The sequence below is a fragment of the Aptenodytes forsteri genome, unplaced genomic scaffold (genome assembly GCF_000699145.1).
Source record: "Aptenodytes forsteri isolate BGI_AS27 unplaced genomic scaffold, ASM69914v1 Scaffold181, whole genome shotgun sequence".
Lineage (NCBI taxonomy): Eukaryota > Metazoa > Chordata > Aves > Sphenisciformes > Spheniscidae > Aptenodytes > Aptenodytes forsteri.
In genome coordinates this window covers 873,120-894,628 of record NW_008795702.1, presented here as the reverse complement: position 1 = coordinate 894,628, position 21,509 = coordinate 873,120, and the positions used below count along the sequence as shown (strand labels likewise).

The window sequence follows — 21,509 nt, the reverse complement described above, 5'->3', positions numbered from 1 at the left end:
GGCTCTCATCTGTCTTGTGGTCTTCCAGATAGCAGTTTAACTCTTTCATGTCTAAGCACCGATATCGCTGGGGGAAAACGTATGAAGAAAATTACCAAAATTCTCTTACATTTACTTTATATCTGATAAAAATGCTCTCAAATAGTTCAGTACTTTCGCATATTACCTTCGTGTAAGAATAAATAATTTTAAAGCTCGCAAAACAAATACCATACTACAGTTCCACCCTACAATCCTCCCAAAAATTCCGTAACTGTATTACCAAAATAATGTTAATTTTTAGATTTACATGACATTGTCTCTTACCTTAAAAAGAATGTTAAAAATGCAAGCTAAAGGCCAAAAAGGAAAAGGAAAAAAAAAAGAAAAAGAAAAATCAACTGCAGGATCTGTACGCATGCAGAAATTCTAAATAAATGCACAGATACTCATTTTCCTACTCTAGGTGTTCATTAAAAAGTACTTTTGTTTGAATGCTGCGGAGTGTTAAAAAAAATTCTGAATGTCCCCTAAGGAGTTAAAACAGGAATACTATATTTTCATGCATCTCCTGCTTTGACAGATGAAAAATGTCAACTGTCCTGTTTTTATTTTCAAGCTTTTGCACTATTCATCTGGTTCATTAGTGCATCTCGCTGCTGCCCCTGACAGCTGCTCGCCCTCTCCTCCCAGCAGCTGAATTTTTCAGGCTAATTTGATCCTCCACACTGAGACGATCGCTAGAATGATTGACTTGCTCCCTGACCTCCAGGGTCTGACTTTCCTGATTAGTATTCTGGGGGTGTCTGAGGGACGAAAGCCCACTGTCTGTCTTCGGGGCTGGTGGCAGCTCTCTCTCTCTCTCTTTTTTTTTTTTCCTTTTTTTTTTCCCCCTTTTTTTTTTTTTGAACTGTAAGCCACCAACCTACAACCCTGTAAGGATGCAATTGCTACGCTGAACAATAAAAGGAAATGTGTAAAACCTACTTTTCCATGTAAAGGTCCATGTAGCAAAAGCACAGCATCTTGATTTTAATTAGTAAAGTCTACTTTGTTGCATATCAATTAAAACTCCAGTGGTAGTGTTTTTGAGGTTTCAGAAATACCTGGGGCTCTAAAAAAAAAATCAGACTTTAAAATATACTTTTAAAAATCTTACTGGCCACATAGTTAGCACTGAATAATAGACCGTAATATAGGTTAAAAATAATAATTTTTAAACAACATACATTATAGCAAATTAGTCTAAACTTAATTTAAAACATAACTGAAAAGAGTTTAGCAGCAATTAAGCATTTATTGAGAAGTGATAAACATGCCACAGCTTTTCTCCAATTAAGCCGGAGAGAATCCAGAGCACATATGAGCACATAGCAACATGAAATCAATATAATAAAACATGCCAAAATGCGGGCAATAGCATTTTAGACATACCACAAAAAGATAGCCAGCACAAAACTGCACGGATAATACCTTAAGTAACCACTTTCAAATAAGGGGGGGGCGGGGGGAAGAGAAAAATGCTAAGCATATATTTGAGTTTACTATACCGAAAATTTCAAAATTACATCTCAATGATCAATTAAAAAAAAAAAACCACACACACAAAACCAAAAAAAAACCACCACAAACATCTGGTATGTTGTAGAATTAACTAAATGGGATAAATGCACCTCTAAAAAAAAAATAAAAGCTATAATTGAAGACACTGCCATATACTGTAGCTATATAATAGATATCAACAGGAAGTATCCTAATAATTACTTTATTCTTACAATAAGGAAAAAACACAGACACAACACCATATCAACTTAAATACCATCCTGGTGAAACTTCTAAAATAAATAAAAAGAGAATGGTATTTAAAGATGCTGAGTTAATCAAGGGAATTAAGATATTCAGCTATTTTGAAATTGTTTACCAGATCAAAGAAAAATTTAATATTCCTATAGGTGTTTAATATACTGTACCAGCATCAAAACAGCGAGCTCAAAAAAACCAAATTTTCTTCAGAAAAGTGCTATTGATTTCTATCCAGCAACTTTCATATAACACAGAAGAAAAATTAACCTTAAAACATGTTTTATATAATAATCAGTTATTCAAGAGTTTTATTTGTTTGTTCCCAGATTTTTAAAAAAATTCCTCAAGAAAACCAATGAGGGGAAAAGAAATAGCAATACTGAAAAATCCTCATCTACCTTTATGCTATCTTTAGGCTCCTGCTTGCACAAGTGTGTAAAGCAGAGCACTGAAATTGATGGCAGTTGCCACGGCCAGTACTAAGGAATCCCAATATGGGATTAAGTTTCAGTTCAGGATTTAAACTTCTAAATACTTGTTATCAGGTATCAGACTTCATTCCTGTGAATTGTCCCAAAGACTTAGAAGCAACAGCTATACACAGATCTGTAAACTGCAGAATTGCAATATAGCTATTTGCCCTTTTAATATTTAAAGCAACATGTTAGTGACAGAAAGTAAACTAATATTACTGGAGACAATTCACCTAGTAGTAACATACAACTTTAACAGGCAGACAGTGTTTTCTACAAAATCCTAAAATAACAGGAGGTGCCGATCCTGCTGAATACCTGTTAAATGAGTTCTGCTGACTCACTGAGGCAGGTGGCTTGCAGGTAAATGAAAAGTGAGCTGGGTATATTAGTTTTTATCTGGAACGTGACTAGAAAGACTTCACTGCCATTGCTGATGGAAAGAAATTTTTTTCCAGCATCCTTCAACACAAGTGTTTAGTCTTTTGATCAACAAATGATACGCAAAGAACTTTGAAGACGTAGTTGCCTTAGAAGCCTACCTGTTCTTCACACCTTCATTCGCCTCAATTTCAATTTGCCCTATATCTTTACTTTCTTAGAATATGATACCATTTTAAATTATGTGTCACCTACCAATCTCTACCATATTAATACAGAAATTAACCAATAATTATAGTTTAACTAATTGGAGAAGAAAGAGTAGAAAAATTACATCTGTGCAGCAGAAGTCATTATCTTGAAAGTTAATCCAAGCTAGTAGTAATAAGTACACAGTAATCCTTTTTTTTTTATTGTTTTACTTAGGTTTTAAGTAATTTTAAAGAAATTAAACTTGTATTAAAATAACTACATTGCAGTTTTTGAAAGCATTAGTTGCATACTCATCAGTCCCACTATTTCTCAAGGCATTTATTACCAAAACCATATAATCAGCATAGGCCATTAAAACACCTAGAACAATTTTACATGTGCTTGCCATTATTCATTTATTAATCCTTCAGTTATGCCCAGTCTTCAACAAATTGCTATAAAATCTTTGTAGCAAGCCCAGTAAAAGGCAAGTCGTGAGTAGCACACAAATAAAAGTATTTCATACGCTGAAGTCACATAGGAATTCTCATTGCTAATATTAAAGACAGACATATAATAGCTGAAAAGTAGCTTTTCCACAATGCTACATACTTTAAGCACAACAGTGTTAAGTTCACTGTATATATCAATATTACCTCATACAGCAGACAGCCTAGAGACCAGATGTCAGATTTGAAGTTGTAACCATTTTCGTGTATTCTCTCTGGAGACATATAATAAGGTGTACCAACTGCAATAAATACACAAGTATTTTTGAATGAAAATTTCTGGTTTTATATAGTAGTAAAAGTACGGGTTTCCTGGCTGAAAAACATTTTTCATCTTCTACATTTCTCATTTCGCTACACGTACAATTTCAATTCATACTTATGAGTCTTCAGTTTGATAGAAATACACATGAATTAGATATCTATTTCATCCAGCAGAGCTTTATTTTCACTACTGATATCTAATTACCAGAATTACTCAGTTGTAGAATACTTCCAATTTTTTGCTTTTAAAGAAGCTCAAAAATAATTTTCTTCTGAAGAGAACCAAGGGAACATACTACATGCTCTCACACACACACCACACCCCCCCATTCCTTTCCAAACTGTTATCACTGTGGCTAGAAACAACAACAGCTAGAAATTCTCGTCCATGGCTTGAATTATTTTTTTTTAATGAGTTATCTGTTCTTTCTTTTGAGAATATACAAATCTAAAAAAGCTGCTTTTGAAGCTAATAAGCACAATTTAGTTTGAATATCTGAAACTAAAATTAAGCCTGAAATCCAGGATCTTCAGCTTCCCAGAGAGGAAGGCAGGAAAACCTGCGAGCCCAGCAGAAGCCGAGGTTCTTACGAGCAACTCGTCCATCTGCTGCAGGACTAGACACTGCGAGGGCTTTTCAGCTCCCAAATCCGTGGCTGTCCTAGCTTAATCCTGCCTCAGAGCTGTGGGCTCTGGAGACGTCTGCGCTTGAAAAGCAGCATTTACTAGGACTGTCCCAGAGCAAATTTGCATTGGATACTCCGGGACATCTCTCCCCTTGATCTTAATCAGACCCCACCCATCTCTGTCACAAGTTACTTGGAAGAGATGTTTCAGCTCTGTAAAAAAAGCCATTAAAAAAAAGTATCCGAGTGATGGGTTCATATGTGACAGATCAACAAAAAAAAAGAAGTCACAAAAAATAATGGCAGTGGCAATTTTGGTGCATTGCCTCTGAAGTTTCTCCCTATAACCACCCAAAATGACTGCCTAACAGCAAAAAGAGTCACAGATCTGTGTAGATTTTTACTTCAATTTTGTGTGGAATATTTTCCTAAGTCACTGAGACTGACTGCCTAACAGCAAAAAGAGTCACAGATCTGTGTAGATTTTTACTTCAATTTTGTGTGGAATATTTTCCTAAGCACTGAATCCTGATGATGAAAACCAACTGGATTCTGTCAATTCAATACAAGTTGACCTTATTTCGAAACTAAGTATCTTGCAACACAGCCAGAGATTAAAATCACCACTCTCACTGCAAACTACGAAAATTAGAGTATGAACCTCACACTATTTTATTTAACAAAAAGATCTCCTATCACTTCTGCACTTCTGAATTAGCCTCATCTATTCAGAATTCATCTCTGTATGAATACTGGAAACAGAGATATAGTGAATATGTAAGTAATTCCAAATCTGAATAATCAGGTTAATAGTTTTAATTAATCAGATTAACAATTTTACTCTAATCATTTCCAAAAGTTAAAGGTTTTGCTTTGACAATGTGCCCTATCTTTTAGAAAGGCTGACATCTCAAACTATGTCATAATTTCTTGGGGGGGGAGGCGGGAGGGAGGGAAGTACTTTCCTACTTGAAAGGCCCAGCTCTGATTGGGAAACCCAGTACCACCTCATCCCAGGTCAGGCCACTGCTGCTGGTAGCCCGTAATTTCAACTGATCTCCTTCTCGGCAAACAATATTGAAAACAATATTCCAAACCAATATAAACTGAGAACGTGCTTCTCTAACAGACAGGCAAGGACCGAGGTCCCATATTGCATCCTACAATGGATTTGGCCCCCTAAATATTCTGGGGGAGACTTCCAGCCCTGGGAAAGCAGAGGCTGCCGCAGCCCCTCTCCCCAGAAGCTCCCTTAGCACTGGCCTGAGGAATCACTGCAGCTCTGAACTGAGACTGCGAAAAATCAAGAGCTTAAAAGGAGAACGGCTGGGGAAAGGCAACTCAAAATGATGGAGTACTGTGAAAACCATTTACCCTCATGGGATGTTCGTATTCACCCACAACAGAGGAATGGTCAAGAGGGATGGTCTTTTCCCTGCGAAAGAATAGGCACGCAGGTGGGTGGACTGCAACACCAAAATAGCTACCAGAATATCCAGAAGCAACTGTTATTCTAATGTATCAACAGCAGTACTTTAATGGGTGTTTAATGACAGCTGTCTTAAAATTGGAAACTGTAATTAAACAACATTTGGCATGACAGTTTTCATATTATTATCATCCTTACTGTTGTACTTCCCCCTTGAATTTGTTTGTTTGTTTTTTTTAAACTCCAAGGACTTGTGAGCTTGGACAGCTCTGAAAACTTTCAGCTGTATTTTGCATCCATTAATTAATGCACTGGTTTAGTATATTCTGATGCTTTGTTGGCAGAATTCATCTAAAAAATACGTTTAATAGTAATCTGGTTCTTAGCTGGTTACAGCAGCACTGCCTTTGCTGCTCTGAGACATCACGCAAGTAGCTGGCAGTGAGTAATGTGCCAGGAAGAGGCTTCACAGAATCCACAGGGGGCAGCTGAAAACACAGAGATTTGAAGGTTCATAGTTTACCAAAAGCAAAGGTAATTTTAACCAGTAGCTCTGGGAAGCCTGCTGATACATTAGGGGTCTGATATGACTGTGAAAGATTGATGATAGTGAAAAGGAAGAACAAATGCTATCATTTTACAACGTTTAGCCTAGTGTAACACCTTAACTGCAATACAACCTGAAGCCCCCGATGACCAAGTGAAAGGAATTGAAATCACAGTTATGTTAGTCATTGAATCACAAAAACAACCTGAAGATCTAGACATCATTACTACTTGTAAACTGTTTTTAACAGAACATGGCATGCAAGGTTCATTATTCTGACATTCAGGAACTACTGAAGGCATTGCAACGATTCTTTAAAAGTGTGAGCAATCTCAATAGGTAGCTGTACCGCTGGCAAGCAACTACCAGATGTGATTATACGTTACGTTTCCTTCCTAGATTTTTTTTTCCTTTCTGTTAAGCGAAACACAGCATCACAATACTATAAAAGACATGCGACTTACTTTACTCATCTGAAGACACAGAAGTGGGATAATACAAGACAAAAAAGTAACATCTTAAGGTGCCTATGTTTTTAAGAACAAAACCTGTAACTTTAGCACTCTATTCACTGCATTTGCACATCTCGGATAACCTGCAGGTCTGAACGGTAATCTCCTTGAAAATGGCCTGGGTCAAATAAACTGCTTCCTCAGAATCTGCTGCTGCTCAGGAGCTCCCTCCCTTTAAAGATGCTGCAGATCCAGAAACTGTTGTTTCTTTAAGCAAGCTTTCTGCTATTGGGAGAGGCAACGCACATAATGGAAATGGTGATTATCAGGGGACAGGAAGCTGGATCTGAAGGATCAGAGGCAAAGAAACTATTACGAAGGAAGTTATGATATAAACAGTCCATCTTATTACCTGCATAAACACATAACTCACGCTGCAGCTGAGTTAAAGAGGAGAGCGTGTTCACCTGAAAACCAACAATGCATCGAGGAGCTGAGTGAAACACAGTAACTAGCTCTAAGTACTATCAAGCATTTTTAAGCTGGGAGAAAAATCTGCCTGGTAAATGTTAATACTACTAATACAAAACAATGTAATGGTTGATTCAGAAGGTGTTTAATAGACTAGGTTTAAAAAAGGCCATATAATTATTACTGATGTTCCATGCATTAAAATACGTAACTATCCAAGTTCAGGAAGGGGGCTAAAATCACTTTAGTAACTCTTCTGATGTTCAAAGAATTCCAAAACTAGACTTCAGTTAAAAAAAAAAAGGCCAGATTTATTTAAGTAATCAAAAGATACGGTTTATGAATGACTTAATGTCCATGAGATCACAGGAATTTTATAACACAGAGTTCAACACAACATGCAAGTGCTTAACAAGACGAATGGTTGATGCTGAAGATAAACAAACTAAGTTACAAATAAGGTGCAGTTATGGAACAGTGAGGGTAACCAACCACTGACATGACAAATTCTCCATAACCATTTTTTTTTACTTACTTATTTTAATATAGGTGTAGGAGATTTCTAAGTCATAGGCTCGTCTTCAACCACAGATACGGGACCTAAAATACTGCACTTATCCAAAGTAATTCTGCAACCTAGCCTACATTATGCAAATAGTCTTACTGCAGAAATCAATCTATAAATATCTTGGGTTATTTTATAATGCAGCATTGTAACAACACAATATATCTTCAGCTTTCAAACTCCTGTAAGAGATCTCAGGTTTTTGTACATAAAATAAGAGCTGTTTTAACACAGCTTCTTTGAGGACTGCCATGAATCAGCTGCAGTTTTCCCTGCCAGCCTTCCTGTACACTGAGGGTGCAGGTTCTCAGAGCAGTTTGGTTGAGAGCATGAAAGTGGAGCTTATTCTATTCACAGCAAAACGGTGCTGCATACCACCACCTCAGCACCGGCTTTGACACCCTCTGCTGGGTCAGAGATCCATATCTATGAGGAAAGGAGAGTATTTGCACGCATTTTTACAAGGTATTTTATTCCCCACAACCTGCATGAGTTTACAGTCAAATCCCTATAACATAGCTCTATGCTGGGGACAGGAGTACGATGGAAATGACAGAAGTTGTCAAACTGCAGAAGAAACCAGAATTCAGTACAGATGAATTTCAAGCATTTTAAGACAACTGCAGATCTGTCCCTTTGCCCTGCAAGAAGGTATTCACATCATGGCAGCAGTGTCTGCCTGGACAGCATACCGTGCGGCCCTCCAGCACAACCACACTGGAGAACTGATTTTTTTTTTTTTTTTTGTAATTGAACTACTACAATATGGACTATCCTTAAATCCACTGAATGGCTAACAAAGATGATAAAATGCACATTTCCATGAGCTGGCCTCAGAATTGCCATTTCAAAGAGCATAAGGCCTGGCATTCAGCCATTAAAAAAAAACAACAACAAAAAACCCCTAACACACACAGTCATAGGGAAATGAATAAGAAGCCTTTCTTGGTTCATCTTCCCCTTTCTAATAGGAAGTCTTCTGAAACCAAGAAATTTTGTCAAGTTTGTATGGAATCAACAATACCAAATGCCACCATTTCCTTTGCACTTTTGGAAGGAAAATTTTCTATTTTCAAAAAGGTATATACATGCCACAACAGAAAATTCTACTGTTTTGATAAGGCTGCATAGAAAGAGTTAAGAACATTAACAAACCCTGTCCAGTGCAGTATTTTCATTTGTTTTAAATGGACCACCAGCAAGTATTCTAATTAAATCAGTATTATTCATAATTAGCAGTTAGAAGCTGTAGCTAATGAAAATTTTAGTACATTTCTTTATCTCTGAAATCTACTGAAATTTTTATAAAGCCTGTAAACAAGTATAAATTGCTACACATAATATGTTTGTAATTCACTGGGTTTTGTGCACCAAAGGTTTATGGAATCATAAAAAGATACAACTTTGAAAGAAATTTCAAGAAAACCAGCATCAAAAACTGCATGAGAAATTAATGTTAAAAAGTGGTCTCTGCTAGTGACATGATAAATCAGAGTGTCACTGTCTCCACTGTAGCCTAAGTTAACAGCTGAACACAATCTTTTTCCTAGGCTGAATTCTGACATTAGGTCATAATTAGGAGGGAAATGGGAGAAGAAGAGATGGGGAAAAAAGAAAATAAAAAAATAACAGATCCTCTACCAAGACACAGCACCCAACATCAGAAACAAAGCTTCCATCCCCCTACCCCTGCTCTCTGGATGGCTCTTGTATTTGTAAGAGGTGAGCTTTAAAGGGCTTGGGGGTTTTACGCTGGTTTTAACTCTAGCTCAGTCTTCGGTCCCTTTGCAACCATTCCCCTGCAACGAGCCAAAATAACCCAGTGTTGAAGCAGTTTGTTCCTCTTTAACTTCCTGACTTCTACCTTAGAACACAAGTCTAGCTCTCCCACCCTCACAACTGACTTTTGCCTTCTCCACGTGCTCCTGCCCACAGATTAGGATTCTCAGCTTCCTGCAAATACAGTCCAGGAGCAGCTCCCTCTTCACACTGCTCATTTACATCCTTCTTCCATTCGCAGGCAGTAGCAGGACCCAACTACGACAAATAAGATCTCCACAGTGCTGCCAGAGACGGCCACTGGGCTACCACGGCAGCATGAGCGGCAGCACTTTAGTTCATGGCACAGTGCATTATATAGTGTCAGATCTTTAGGGTTGTATCTGAACTTCGACGTGGAACCCAAGCACATTTCCAGTCTGGTTCCACTGTTTCGCCTCTGTCTCTTTCTCTCTCTTTTTTATTAATGCAAGATTGCACGTCCGTGTCTGAGTTTCACCTCAGTCCTATCAAGAACTCAGCAGTTACTCATGGTTTTGAGTATACCAGTATCAGCATGCACCAAACATGATAAAAAGAGGAGGGCACAAAAGAGTGACCAAAGGCTTTCTAGAACACAGGGAAGTAAGGATTATATCAAAAAATTTCCTTTCTAAAATAGTTTTTTTTTGGCTGTTTACACAAGTATCGCCCACACTTCAAATGTGGTACAAACATGCTGAACATCAATCCTCTCTCTTTTTCCACACTGTACCGATAACTGGGACTATCTGAATAAAGTTAAATTAAGAGGTGAGGATAAATATGGCATATTTTAATCCAAGAAGTCTGATATTTCGTACTCTAATTAGAAACATCAGCATCTGAGCAAACACAATTCTTTGTGTGTCCTCCCACGGCCCTAAGACAGGGATTGTAAGTATTACTTAATATCTAAGAAAGCCAAGAATGGTTATCTTCCTTACCATGCACTCTTGTCAAACATATAAAAATATCCAAATGCTTAATTACAGAATTGTCACCATCATTTGTTAAAAACTCTCACTGAGCAGCAGTTGAATTGATTTTACCTATCTGTATTCAAGTATCAGCAAGGTGCTCTGCCTGCCTCAATACGCTTGAGAAGGAACAGGAGACAGTTCTGGATGCTGCCATCAATGGCCCTGCTCAAGGGGACTAAAAGTTCATTTCACACCCTTTGCAGACAGTAAACAGGCTTGAATTCAGCAACCCACTAAACATAGCCACTCCAGCGGGGGAAAATAATTTTTTTCTTAACTAAAAAAACCTACATAACCATACTATAAACACTAATTCTTACATTTCTCTTTAAAGCAGATGCTACTCTATTTACAAAGCTTTTCTCTTTTAGAGATATTCTCTTAGATTCCGTCATTAGTCCATTCCCTATATTTAAACTTAAAATATCTGCCAAATTTTTACTTTTTCTTCTTTAAAGGCTTCTTAATCATCCTAGTCTCCACATGCTACTTAAAAGTTGCAAATTATATGAAAATTTTGTTTGGAAAAGATAATACAATGTTATTTTTTATGTGCTAGCAAAGAATAAATTGGGCATTTCAGAAAGTTTTTTTCTATTCTTATAAAAATAATTTTTCCGGGATTTTTTTGTTTGTTTTTTGGGGGGTTTTTTGTTTTGTTTTTGAAGTCTTTGTGGTTCATAAAGCCTGATCTCTCGTCAACTTACTTAGCTTATATTGAGAAACTCCACCTCAACACAGGGAAACTCCTCTATTAGCCCTTTCAAAGCATATAACCAACATGTTGTCAATGCTACCCATACAGGGACACAGAATTACTAGATTCTTTCCAACACTGATTAAAGTTCAAATAAATTTTAAAAAATGCATCCATATTATTGATCTTATTTTTTCCTAGCATTTCTAGAAAACACTACTGTCATGAAGACTTGTTTTGAGCCTGGAATGTACATTAAATGATTCAAACAAAGGCGGGGGGGGAACCAACGATCTGTACTGCTGAAAGTGACACCTCAGTGTTACAGCTTTTCTGTATGTGTCCATGGTGCTGACCATTTTTTTTTTTATTATTTAAGAAAAGCTTTAGCTGGACCTAACCCTTTTCCTCCTCATGAGTGGGCACAGTATTTCCACCATGTAAAAAAATCCACCTCCCCAACACCTGTACCTCAAAGAAAACTTACCTAAAGAATGTGCAGCTGTGGTTTTGGAGCTGAAAAATCGACCAAGTCCAAGGTCTCCAAGCTTTACTACCCCTGTAGCTGTAATGAACACATTAGCTGGCTTTATATCTAGGGGGGAAAAAAAAAAATTAAGAAGTTTAAAAAAGTCGCAATGAGGTTGGCAAGAAAAGCTACTGCGCTATTAATAACAGACCAAAAGAGGCTTTTATTTACAGCTAATTTTAACAAAATTTGACTGTGCTGTTCAGAAAGAGCGAGTCTGGGATTCGGAATGTCAAATTAACTATTTTAATAGTACAAACATCACTCAAGCAAAAAATTAAGAGCCATTGCAAGTATTTTAAAAAACAAGCAAACAACAAAAAACAAAAAAAAAAAAACCCACACCCAAAGAAGCATATCCAGGGAGTTCATTATTACTTTATATAAGCTATATATAAGGACTCCATTAGAACTAGAAAACCTCTCATTATGTCTTAAGTAACAGACCAAAAATGTTTTCAAGAACTGTAAGACATATTTTTCATCACTTTTGCTGATCAGATTACCCACAGTGGCATGATGTTATTTATTTGAAATAGGTAACTGATTCTCTTTAATAGCAGGCATTAAAAAAAGAAGCAAGTTTTACTCAGGAGAATGGTTATTTGAACTCGTCAATGGAATTGGGCTAATCAAGTAGAAACAAAGAAAAATAATGATGTATACCCCAGACAGTTATTTTTCACAACTAATATTCAGTTTAAGTTTTAATCCAATCCTTTAGAGACAACAGCAAAGATTTTTATTTTACGATTTTTAACAAGGTACCTATCCTGTTAGTCTTCTAAATAAACTGACCTGGTATTTGTTTGGCAACTGTGTTTAGCTCTTACTCAGCTCAAGAGCAACGCACTGTGGCTCAAAACTTAAAAAAAAAAATCGCTTAACTTTGGTAAGAGGGGATTACAGTTTTCGTAAGATATGGATAGAGTAAAAGGAATGGTTAATAACCCTTCAAACACCAGCATTTTCAGGTTTCCAACAAAAAGTTACAAAACCTTATAAGCTTTAGAAAGGAAGACAGAAGCGGCTATGTTATGCTGCTATCTGACCTATTTTTCAGGAGTTTGGATCACCCTTTGTGTAACAATCCAACACGGATATCAGCTCAACTTAAAAATAACTTTAATTGTCATTGGTTTTGGTGTGTAACCATGGAATTGTTAGATTTGCCATAGGTTTGCCAGAAGCTTTGAAGGTAGTATTTCAGTCTAAGGAATTTAAACTCATTTTAGTTTTGAGCTAAAATATACTGAAATAGACTAGTTCAGTCATAAAAGCATTAAAGGAAGATACCTATAACCTGTGGAAAGCATCTGTAGTTTTATGTCCTTCTCTTTGTATAATTGCACTTGCAGATATCTGTACAAATGCGTAAAGGAAAAAAAAAAAAAAGAAGAATCACAAAAGAAAGCCATTTGCAGAGGCATCTAAGTTGATCTGCTGAAGGGTGCAACATTTCTAGCTGCAAATGACAAAGCTCAGAGACGGAGGGACTTTTGCTTTCAGGCAGCTATTTGCATCCCAGCAGAAGGAAGCCACCAATCTAAGACATGTAATTTCACCTGAACCCAGAGAGACAGCCCGTATACAACTTGCAACTCATAGCCAGAGGGACTTCCAAGGCAAAAAAAAAAGTCGTACATCTGAGAAGCAGCTATGCTACGATCTGTTTTCTTTGACTCAGAGTTACAAGGTAAAATGAAGTCAACATACGGAGGAGACAGCAGTACAGAGGTTTAAAATGGGTAAAAGAGATTTAGTACCTGACAGGGATAGCTGGCAACTACAAGGGCTGTTGGGACACGGTACTTGACACAGAGATTGGAAATAGTGGAGAGGAACAGAGAAGGGGAGAAAATGCTCATGGCTGCACATAATCCAGTAGATAAGGGAGTAAGGGAAGGGCCTATACATCACCAGAAGGCATGGCAGGAGGCAAATACTTTTGTAAGAAAAAAAAGGTGCAAGAGGTGAAAAGAATGGATGGATAGCTGTGCAAGAATGCAGGTAACAATACTTGGGAGAGACAATGGGCAAATATAGAATAATAAGAACAGGACAGAAAATAAGAGCCAGCTAAATGAATTGAGCAAGCAAAGAGGTAGCAGTGGCAGGGTCTCCATCACTTACAGAACTATCACTTATTTTGAAAACTTGGTATCACAAGCCATTGCTGCAAACAAATGCCTACCACAACAAATGTACAACCACAAACTTCTGTCACACTTTTCCATTACTTACAAAACATTACAGAAACATACATTGTGTCAGCTGTCAAAATTGATTCCATTATGACATTATTTGGTGTCATTCGCATTGAACCAGCTTAATTTTCACATAGTAAAAGGTTTAGTAAAGACAAATCATCTTTGATCCTATATTACCTCTATGCATAACACGACGAGAATGCATATGTTCCAAGGCACTGCAAAGCTGAACAAAGTACTTCCAAACTGTTCTTTCAGGAATCAACCTCTTCTGTTTCTTAAAATGCTTAAAGAAAAAAGGATGGAGACTGAATATTAAAACTTAAAACTTGCATAAAATGACTGAAAAAAGATAGAAAATCCTTTATTTAAAAACCAAACAAGAGGCTCACAACCTGATGAGAAAGGTTTAACAAAATGTGACACAGAAAGCTTTCCCCTTAAATATTAATGCATGTATCATCAATGTGTGTTTAAGTCAGTCAACACAGAGCCACAAATGACATTAATGAAATAAAACTGCTATCCCAAAAAAGGATTTACATGGTATTTAGCAATCCTCAGTGCACGATTAATGTGGTCAGAATAGTCTAGCATAGAGTAAGTGGCCACGGAACAAATAAAGGTCAGATATAAAGGTATGTGGCCACAAAACGTCCCAAACGAAATGCTTCCTTACACCAACATTGATTTCCATATCCTCATTTTCCTAAATAGAAGAAAAAAATAGTAGTGACACACAATCACAAACAAAGATCATGTAAGAAGAGTAGATCAGATTAGTCTTAGAAACTTCTGCGATACATAAAAGGGGACTAAAGGAACTGTGATTTCTGAAAATTTCATAGCGGTCTAACTCCTGTTCAAATATTTTCCATCCTGTATAAACAACCATTACTGATCACTGGTAACGGTTCAATGGCCTGTTAAAGCTTACATGAAACATAATTGTGCTCTGCTACACACACCTCCTTCAAATATATTCAGGGACTGGAATAACACAGTCCTCCAAAAACACATACTGAAAACCTGGAATTCAGCCAATGCTACAACGTGAAAGTTTGATCATTATAAATTTTGCAGCTGAAAGTAAGAAGACTGAAAAATTGTTGCTCTTTTAGTCTCTCTTTTTAAAGAATTTGTATTTTGACAGATTTTAAACACATGAAGAAAATATATGAACAACATTAATACTAGCAAAATTAGATGGAAAGCGAAGTACTTGGATGTATTTTAATAGTGTGTGTACATGCACACTTCACAGTCATGCACACCCTAAGAAAGTTCATAAAACAAACATTTATTACTCTGGAAAAATAAAAATATTTTCATATACTATGTTAAAATGTGCCACTGAGAAGTTGACGGCTGTATCTACACATTAGAGACGTGCAGGAGTACGAGAAAGATGTTTTTAAACTAGCTATAGCAAAATGCATCAGTCATACAAAGGATCATAACATTTCACCAAAATGTTTTTAGTTATAGGGATTATTTCAAAATGCATTTTCATTTAAATGAGGCAAAGCATACAAATTACTTCTTTAAATATAATTTTCTCTCAGTCTTGGACTGAATCCAAACAAACCCTGTGTATCTGTTCTCCCTATAGCTGGATTTGCATATCAGAGGATTGTTTGATGTCAACAGGAAGATGGAGACCAGGTTTCTTTTCATTTAAAAACAAATACACAATACATGTGAGTATGTGCACATGAAAGCATAGTTCCTTGATTTAAAATGCATTCTGAAATTATCATAATTATAACTAGGTACTTTATTTAAACATTCTGAATTATCTTTTTTTTTAAACTAAAAATCTAAGCACAAGCAGTGATGAAACACCATTCACAAAATGTCTGAAGTGGGAAGATTTTCCATTACAGTTTCCATTCCGATGTACTTAAAGTGCATCAGTGCACTTTCAAAGTATTTATGTACAAGTATTCTTTTAACATTTTATTCATTTGCCATCTATAACACTGTAGCTGACTGTACACTACAAAATCGGCTTCAGTTCTTACAGTGCAAACATGCAATAACACAACAGTTTTTAATCCAGTCTCATTCTACTGAAGGTATTAATAATTTTGCCTTATAATAATAACTTCTCTTCCTGAAAGCATCAATAATATTATTAACCCTGTAGAATTTATCCATCTAAAGAGGATGCAGAAGAGAGCTGCTGGATTTACTAACAATGTTTAAACTAAACAAAGAAATAGGCACCATTTTCACTTGTAATCCGGTATTTTTAAAATAAACTCACTGAACATTATTTTCTGTAGCGTAATTAATTAAAATATCTTCCATCAAAATACATATTCTCAATGTTTTCTTAGGCTGTCATCCACCAATAGCCAAAATAGCGATGAAAAGCCTCCACTACCAAAAAAGATTTATTTTGCTATCGAAACAAGTTGTATGTTTCTAGGAAACAGTCCAGCAGGCAGTGTTAATTCTGAGAAAAGTCAATAAGGAAAAGGAATCCCATTCCTGTTTAAAACCTTACCTTCTAACAAGAAATATAAGTTGATGGAAAACATGGTCAAACCTATTTCATTTCAAACAGCATCATTAAATTCATATAGCACATATTAACTGTATTCAAAGCAGGATCCTTTTCTCTCTCCTCCATTTTAAAATAGTCCACAATGCAAAATGCAGTTCTAATGGTTGTGGGGTTTGCCCCCTTCCTACAGGGAAGCCAAAACGCAGAAGACATGATGCCAAAAGAATAATTTTTAACCTCTATTGCAGCAGAGCATAGTAGCACCACAAACAGTTAATACTGAAACTAATTCACAGCCTAGTGCTGTACTGTTTCAAGCATCCTAAGGTCCACATAATCAAGTTAACTTAATACAGTTACCTCCCACTGTATACAAGTTGCTATTACGCGCCCAAATTTGACCTCAAAGGAATACAGCCTGACATACAGCTTTCTAAAGTACTCTCACCTTCAACATTTTACTATTCTGCTCCTTCCACTTGTCTGAGGCTCAAAGGACAGTCCTGATGTCCCTCAGACCACTGACCTTCTAGGGTGTGACATTAAAAAAAACCCATAATCCTGTTTGAGGTGAAAGATCAGTCTCAACATAGTTGAAACTAGGCAAAAAGGGAACTGCTTGTACATGTGCATTAAAAATTTGGGCAGTGTTGCAAGCTAGTGTTTTATCAGCTAAACAGAGAATACCACGCATGCTCAGGCAGCAGACTGTCTCCCAGCAAGAATTATTTGTTTCAAAAGTCATATCCTATGAAATTTCCACCTCTGTCTTTGAGAATGGAATCACAAAAAAACTACTTTGAAGAGTTTTCACAATGTCAGTACAGATAAAACTGCAATTCAGTCATTTAATGCCACTGGAAATTTTTGTGGTCATAAATTGGCTATTCAAATGCCTTGAAGAGCTTTAAGGTAGGCAGGTTATATCACCAGTTCGTCTTTTCATCCGTTTTTACAGAATGACTGAGCAGTTGCGTTATGGCAAAACGGAACTCTCCTGGTTTTCTCTAATGAATTGCTAAAAGAAAAATTAAATATTCTCCAAATGTTTCCATCCTAGTAAAGTTAAATATAGCTGCCCTGCACCTAAACAGCATATGCCATTCAGTTTCTTGGAGGCATAAAAAAAAAAATTAAGTAAAAGGTAGACGGGGAAAAAAGTTTAAAGTCAATATAAAAGCATGGAATTATATTATACTGAGTTTCTAAAGATGATGCTTTAAAGGTCAAATTCCAAAAGCAAGAGTGACAGCAATTAGTAAATGGTCTTATCTAGGCTTAACAAGCACAGTTCAGAGAATACTCTTAAAGGAAATATGCATGACTATGTTTGGCTTTTATAAGAAAACTAAGGATTTCCTGCAGATCAGTAAAGACCAGTGAGTATGGGTGATTTCAGTACAATTGGAGCTTTCAGATATGACTGCCTACATCTCAGTAACCATGCTTGGAAAACATTTAGCATTCCGTTCCGACGTTAGTGTCACAGAGAATTTTAAGGTACGATTTAGTCTGGTTCAGACCCCACTGAATAGGAAAAAAAATAGGAATAAATAAAAAAAGATAAAAAAAAACAATGAGTGTTTAACAGCAAACTGGACTATAGAAAGCAAGAGGTTTATGAACATCTCTTGCAGAAAGATGATAAACTGATCATCTAAACAATTTTGCACAGTCATTATTTAAAAAAAAAGTCTGTGAAACTGTTAAATGAGCTCACAAAAACATATACCTGGATTTTTCACTGTGCATGCTCTAGGCTAGAGTTGCCTTCTGAAAGAGAGGATTTGGGGGAAGAGTAAAATGAGAATGATCATTTCCTTGCTTTAAATAGATTCCTTTTCCTTTCTTTCACGTCTTGATGAGGATCTTGATTGCATCTGTCTGTTCTCATGACTTCACTTCTGGCTTACAAAAATATAAAGAGGTGGTTGTTTTTTGCTTTTTTTATTTTATTGCATAGACTTATCATAACACAGTGATTCAACAACCAGATACTTGTGGGAAGAAATCTGAACTTCATCAAGAGGAAAATGACACAGAAAGGATTATTACAAGGAACTTCCAAGTAGCACGTAACAAAGTTCTTGGCCACTTCTGCCTGTGTTTCTTTGGGACTCTTTTTTAATATGGACTAGCAGAAAGAACAGAGAGAGGAAAGAGGAGGTCAGGCAGCTGTAATAGGAAATTATGGAAGTGTGAGCAAGAGTTCTCACTCTGTGAATACAACAGAAACAAACCAGAACTGGCAAGGGCATGCAGGGTCAAAAAGACACCAGTGAAGATGGACCTCAACATCTCTACATTTCGGAGTAAAGATCAGAGACTCATGTATATAGAAGTGAAGTTTCTACATAAGTCTTACTTTCTATTTAAAAGGCTATATAATTCTAGTAGGAAAGCAGTGTCCCAGGAGTTTTGTCTGGCTCTGTTAATTCATGAATTCAGTTGCCCGTCTCTTTAGACCGTGGTAAGTTTTCTGCCGTTTTTCCTTGCTTTCTGTGTAGAACAAAAATAGAACTTTCCACCACCTCTCAATTCATTCATCCACAAGGTGATCAAATTTCCCTACATTTCAAGAGTAGCAGCTGTCTCTTAGTTGTAAAAATAGAACAAATACAAAAGAACCCCAAACTATTTGGCATCTACCAACTGAACATACAGAAAGTAACAAGTACTTGGCCAATAAAATAACTAATAATAATAATAATAAATAAAAATATTTACCTGGTTCTTTTTCCTAACTTTTCTTGACAGTTGTTTACATCTCCAGTTACTGAAGATGCCATACTTGTTTTTTTCACTTCCAGAATCCACAAAAAAAATGCATTTAAAAAAAAAAAATCAATCTTCCTCTATTAGTGATCTTAGTATACAGCAAGTAACTTTATTTAATCAATAGCAATGAAAGACTAAGACAGTACAAAAAGTAATAGACAAAATAATTGTACTAATAGAAGTACCTACTAGTATCAGAAGGCCAAATTAGTAGAATGAAACTATGGTCTTTCCTAAAAAAAAAAAAAAAATTAAATGGAAAAACCCACCATGTGCACAGCACAGAACCAAGATAGAAACATCTTCTCAAGCACAATCTTCTTCACACACAATCACAAACAATCAAAATAAAGACATCTACTCACAAGAAATGGAAAGCCTTGTAAGAAAAACACAAGTCAAAACTGTTGTATTTTCCATTTTTAGTATATATTCTTTCATGCTAATAATCAAATAATCAGTCTTAAGACTCCTGATTAAACTCAGATCCCTTAGAAAGCTCTGAAAAAAGTCTCTTTATGTATGTCTATATTTTTATCCAACTGCCTTTGCAAGGATTCATTTCATTTTTCCTTATTGCATACTCCATCTACAGTCACTCTGTTCCACCTAACGTTTTTGCTCATGCAAAAAAGCAAGAACATACAGTGGTCAGAGATAAAGATCACCTACTGAAAGCAGATCTACTTGCAGAGCCATTAAAATAAAATTTCTAATACTGCATCATTTTCATTGTCTCTGCTGTTACCGCTGAGCGGGTCTTCTTAAAACACATAGCCACATGTTTAAATTCAACAGTATTTGTTTACATGCATCTCTCTCCAATAAATCCCCTTGGGTAAACCGGTACAGCATGAAGAGGTGAAACTCGTGCTTGAATCATTAACTCTACTTCCTAATAAAAAGCAATAGCATGACACAGTAAATACAGAGGCTACCATCTTAACTTTTTTTTCTTTTTACTACAAATAAGGCAGAGAAATTCAAAATCTTCTCCCTTCATTCTCAGCAAGTTATTCATATAGCATAAACACTGACACTGCACATTTTTCAAACACAACTGTGTGAAAAACTAAAAATAATCTCCAAGTATTGTTTTCAGGGCATTTCAAACAAGAAAAGCACCTAAAACTATTGTTTAATAAAATCCTTGAATTCTCCCGGCTCTTTAACGGTTCATGGAGCCAGACAATTCTAGCACCAGTGGGCAAAGATGGAGATGAAATACCCCAAGCATTTCTGCCCCAGTTAGAGCTATTTGAACAGCTTGTGTAACAGTTAAGTGAAGTTTAACATCAAGTTAACTTTTCATAGCTGCCTGACACCATTACTCTCCCTGCGAGTACAGCCCGTCGGCTTACACAATAGCTTCAGGTGTGATGTCTGTGAAGGGGACTGTCCACAAGACAAAACAGCGTTGATAGTCTAATTATTTTAGCAGAAAATCTGCCCGCTTATTCTTATTGTTCCAGTGGCAGACACAGACAATGGCCGATTCACAGAAAGACTAACAAGGCTGCCTGGCAATTACCCAGCTCAATTACCCCACCAGTTATGAACTGCAGCACCAGTCAGCTTTCCTTCCGCCAGCACATATACGTAATTGGCAGATGGTAAACTGCTGCCGCTGCTCTCGCTCTGGTTACCTGCGGCCGAGAGCAAAGACGACAGTCAAGCACCTGCCAGACACCCCAGTAACGCGCACGTACGGGGAGCAAAAGCTTACCAGAACTAGCTCTCCTACCTTGGCAGGGCTCTGTGCCGTTGCTTTTTCTTTTAGGGCTTCACGGCTCCATCCGCAGAGTAGCTGTTTCCCTTGAGAACACCCAGCCCCCCTTTTTTACCTGCTACATAGCTAGCATATACATACAAAGTTGAATAAGGAAGCGCTATTTTTTAATTTTTTTGGCGGGGGGGAGGTTGGAGTTTAAGAAAAAGATTTTTAGTAGCTTTAAAAAAGATTAGTGGCAAAAATTAGCCTGACTAGTTCAAAGCCCCAAGGTTTCTCCTTTAGGAACAGGCACATAAAAATAATTTAGCTTTGATCTGTAATTAGCACATACTGTGTTACAGTATCCTAACATATTACATGTTTCTTCAAGCTACACTATCTTTTTAAAGCCTTTTCAAAAATGAATATACAAAAAAGTTAGGAGTAAAGGTGATATAGAATGTGAAAAAAACATTGAGAAAAAAAATATTTTGAAGCTTTTAACACTTATCAATTACATAGCTTCAGGAAGGTGCCAAACTGTTCTATATTATAAAACATAACCATATGCTAAACAAAAAGACTATGTTTGGCACGGGGG

General features: G+C 36.6%; 1 protein-coding gene across 1 annotated transcript in view; it reads right to left on the bottom strand.

Moving 5' to 3' along the window:
- The window catches only part of NEK7 (NIMA related kinase 7), a 56,790-nt gene that overhangs the window by 9,484 nt on the left and 25,797 nt on the right, over positions 1-21,509 (bottom strand). The window contains exons 5-7 of the mRNA XM_009283171.1: positions 14,085-14,193; positions 11,656-11,763; positions 3,485-3,579 (exon numbers count right to left, since the gene is read on the bottom strand). Coding sequence (XP_009281446.1) covers positions 3,485-3,579; positions 11,656-11,763; positions 14,085-14,193 — 312 coding nt within the window. The remainder of the gene's footprint in view (positions 1-3,484; positions 3,580-11,655; positions 11,764-14,084; positions 14,194-21,509) is intronic.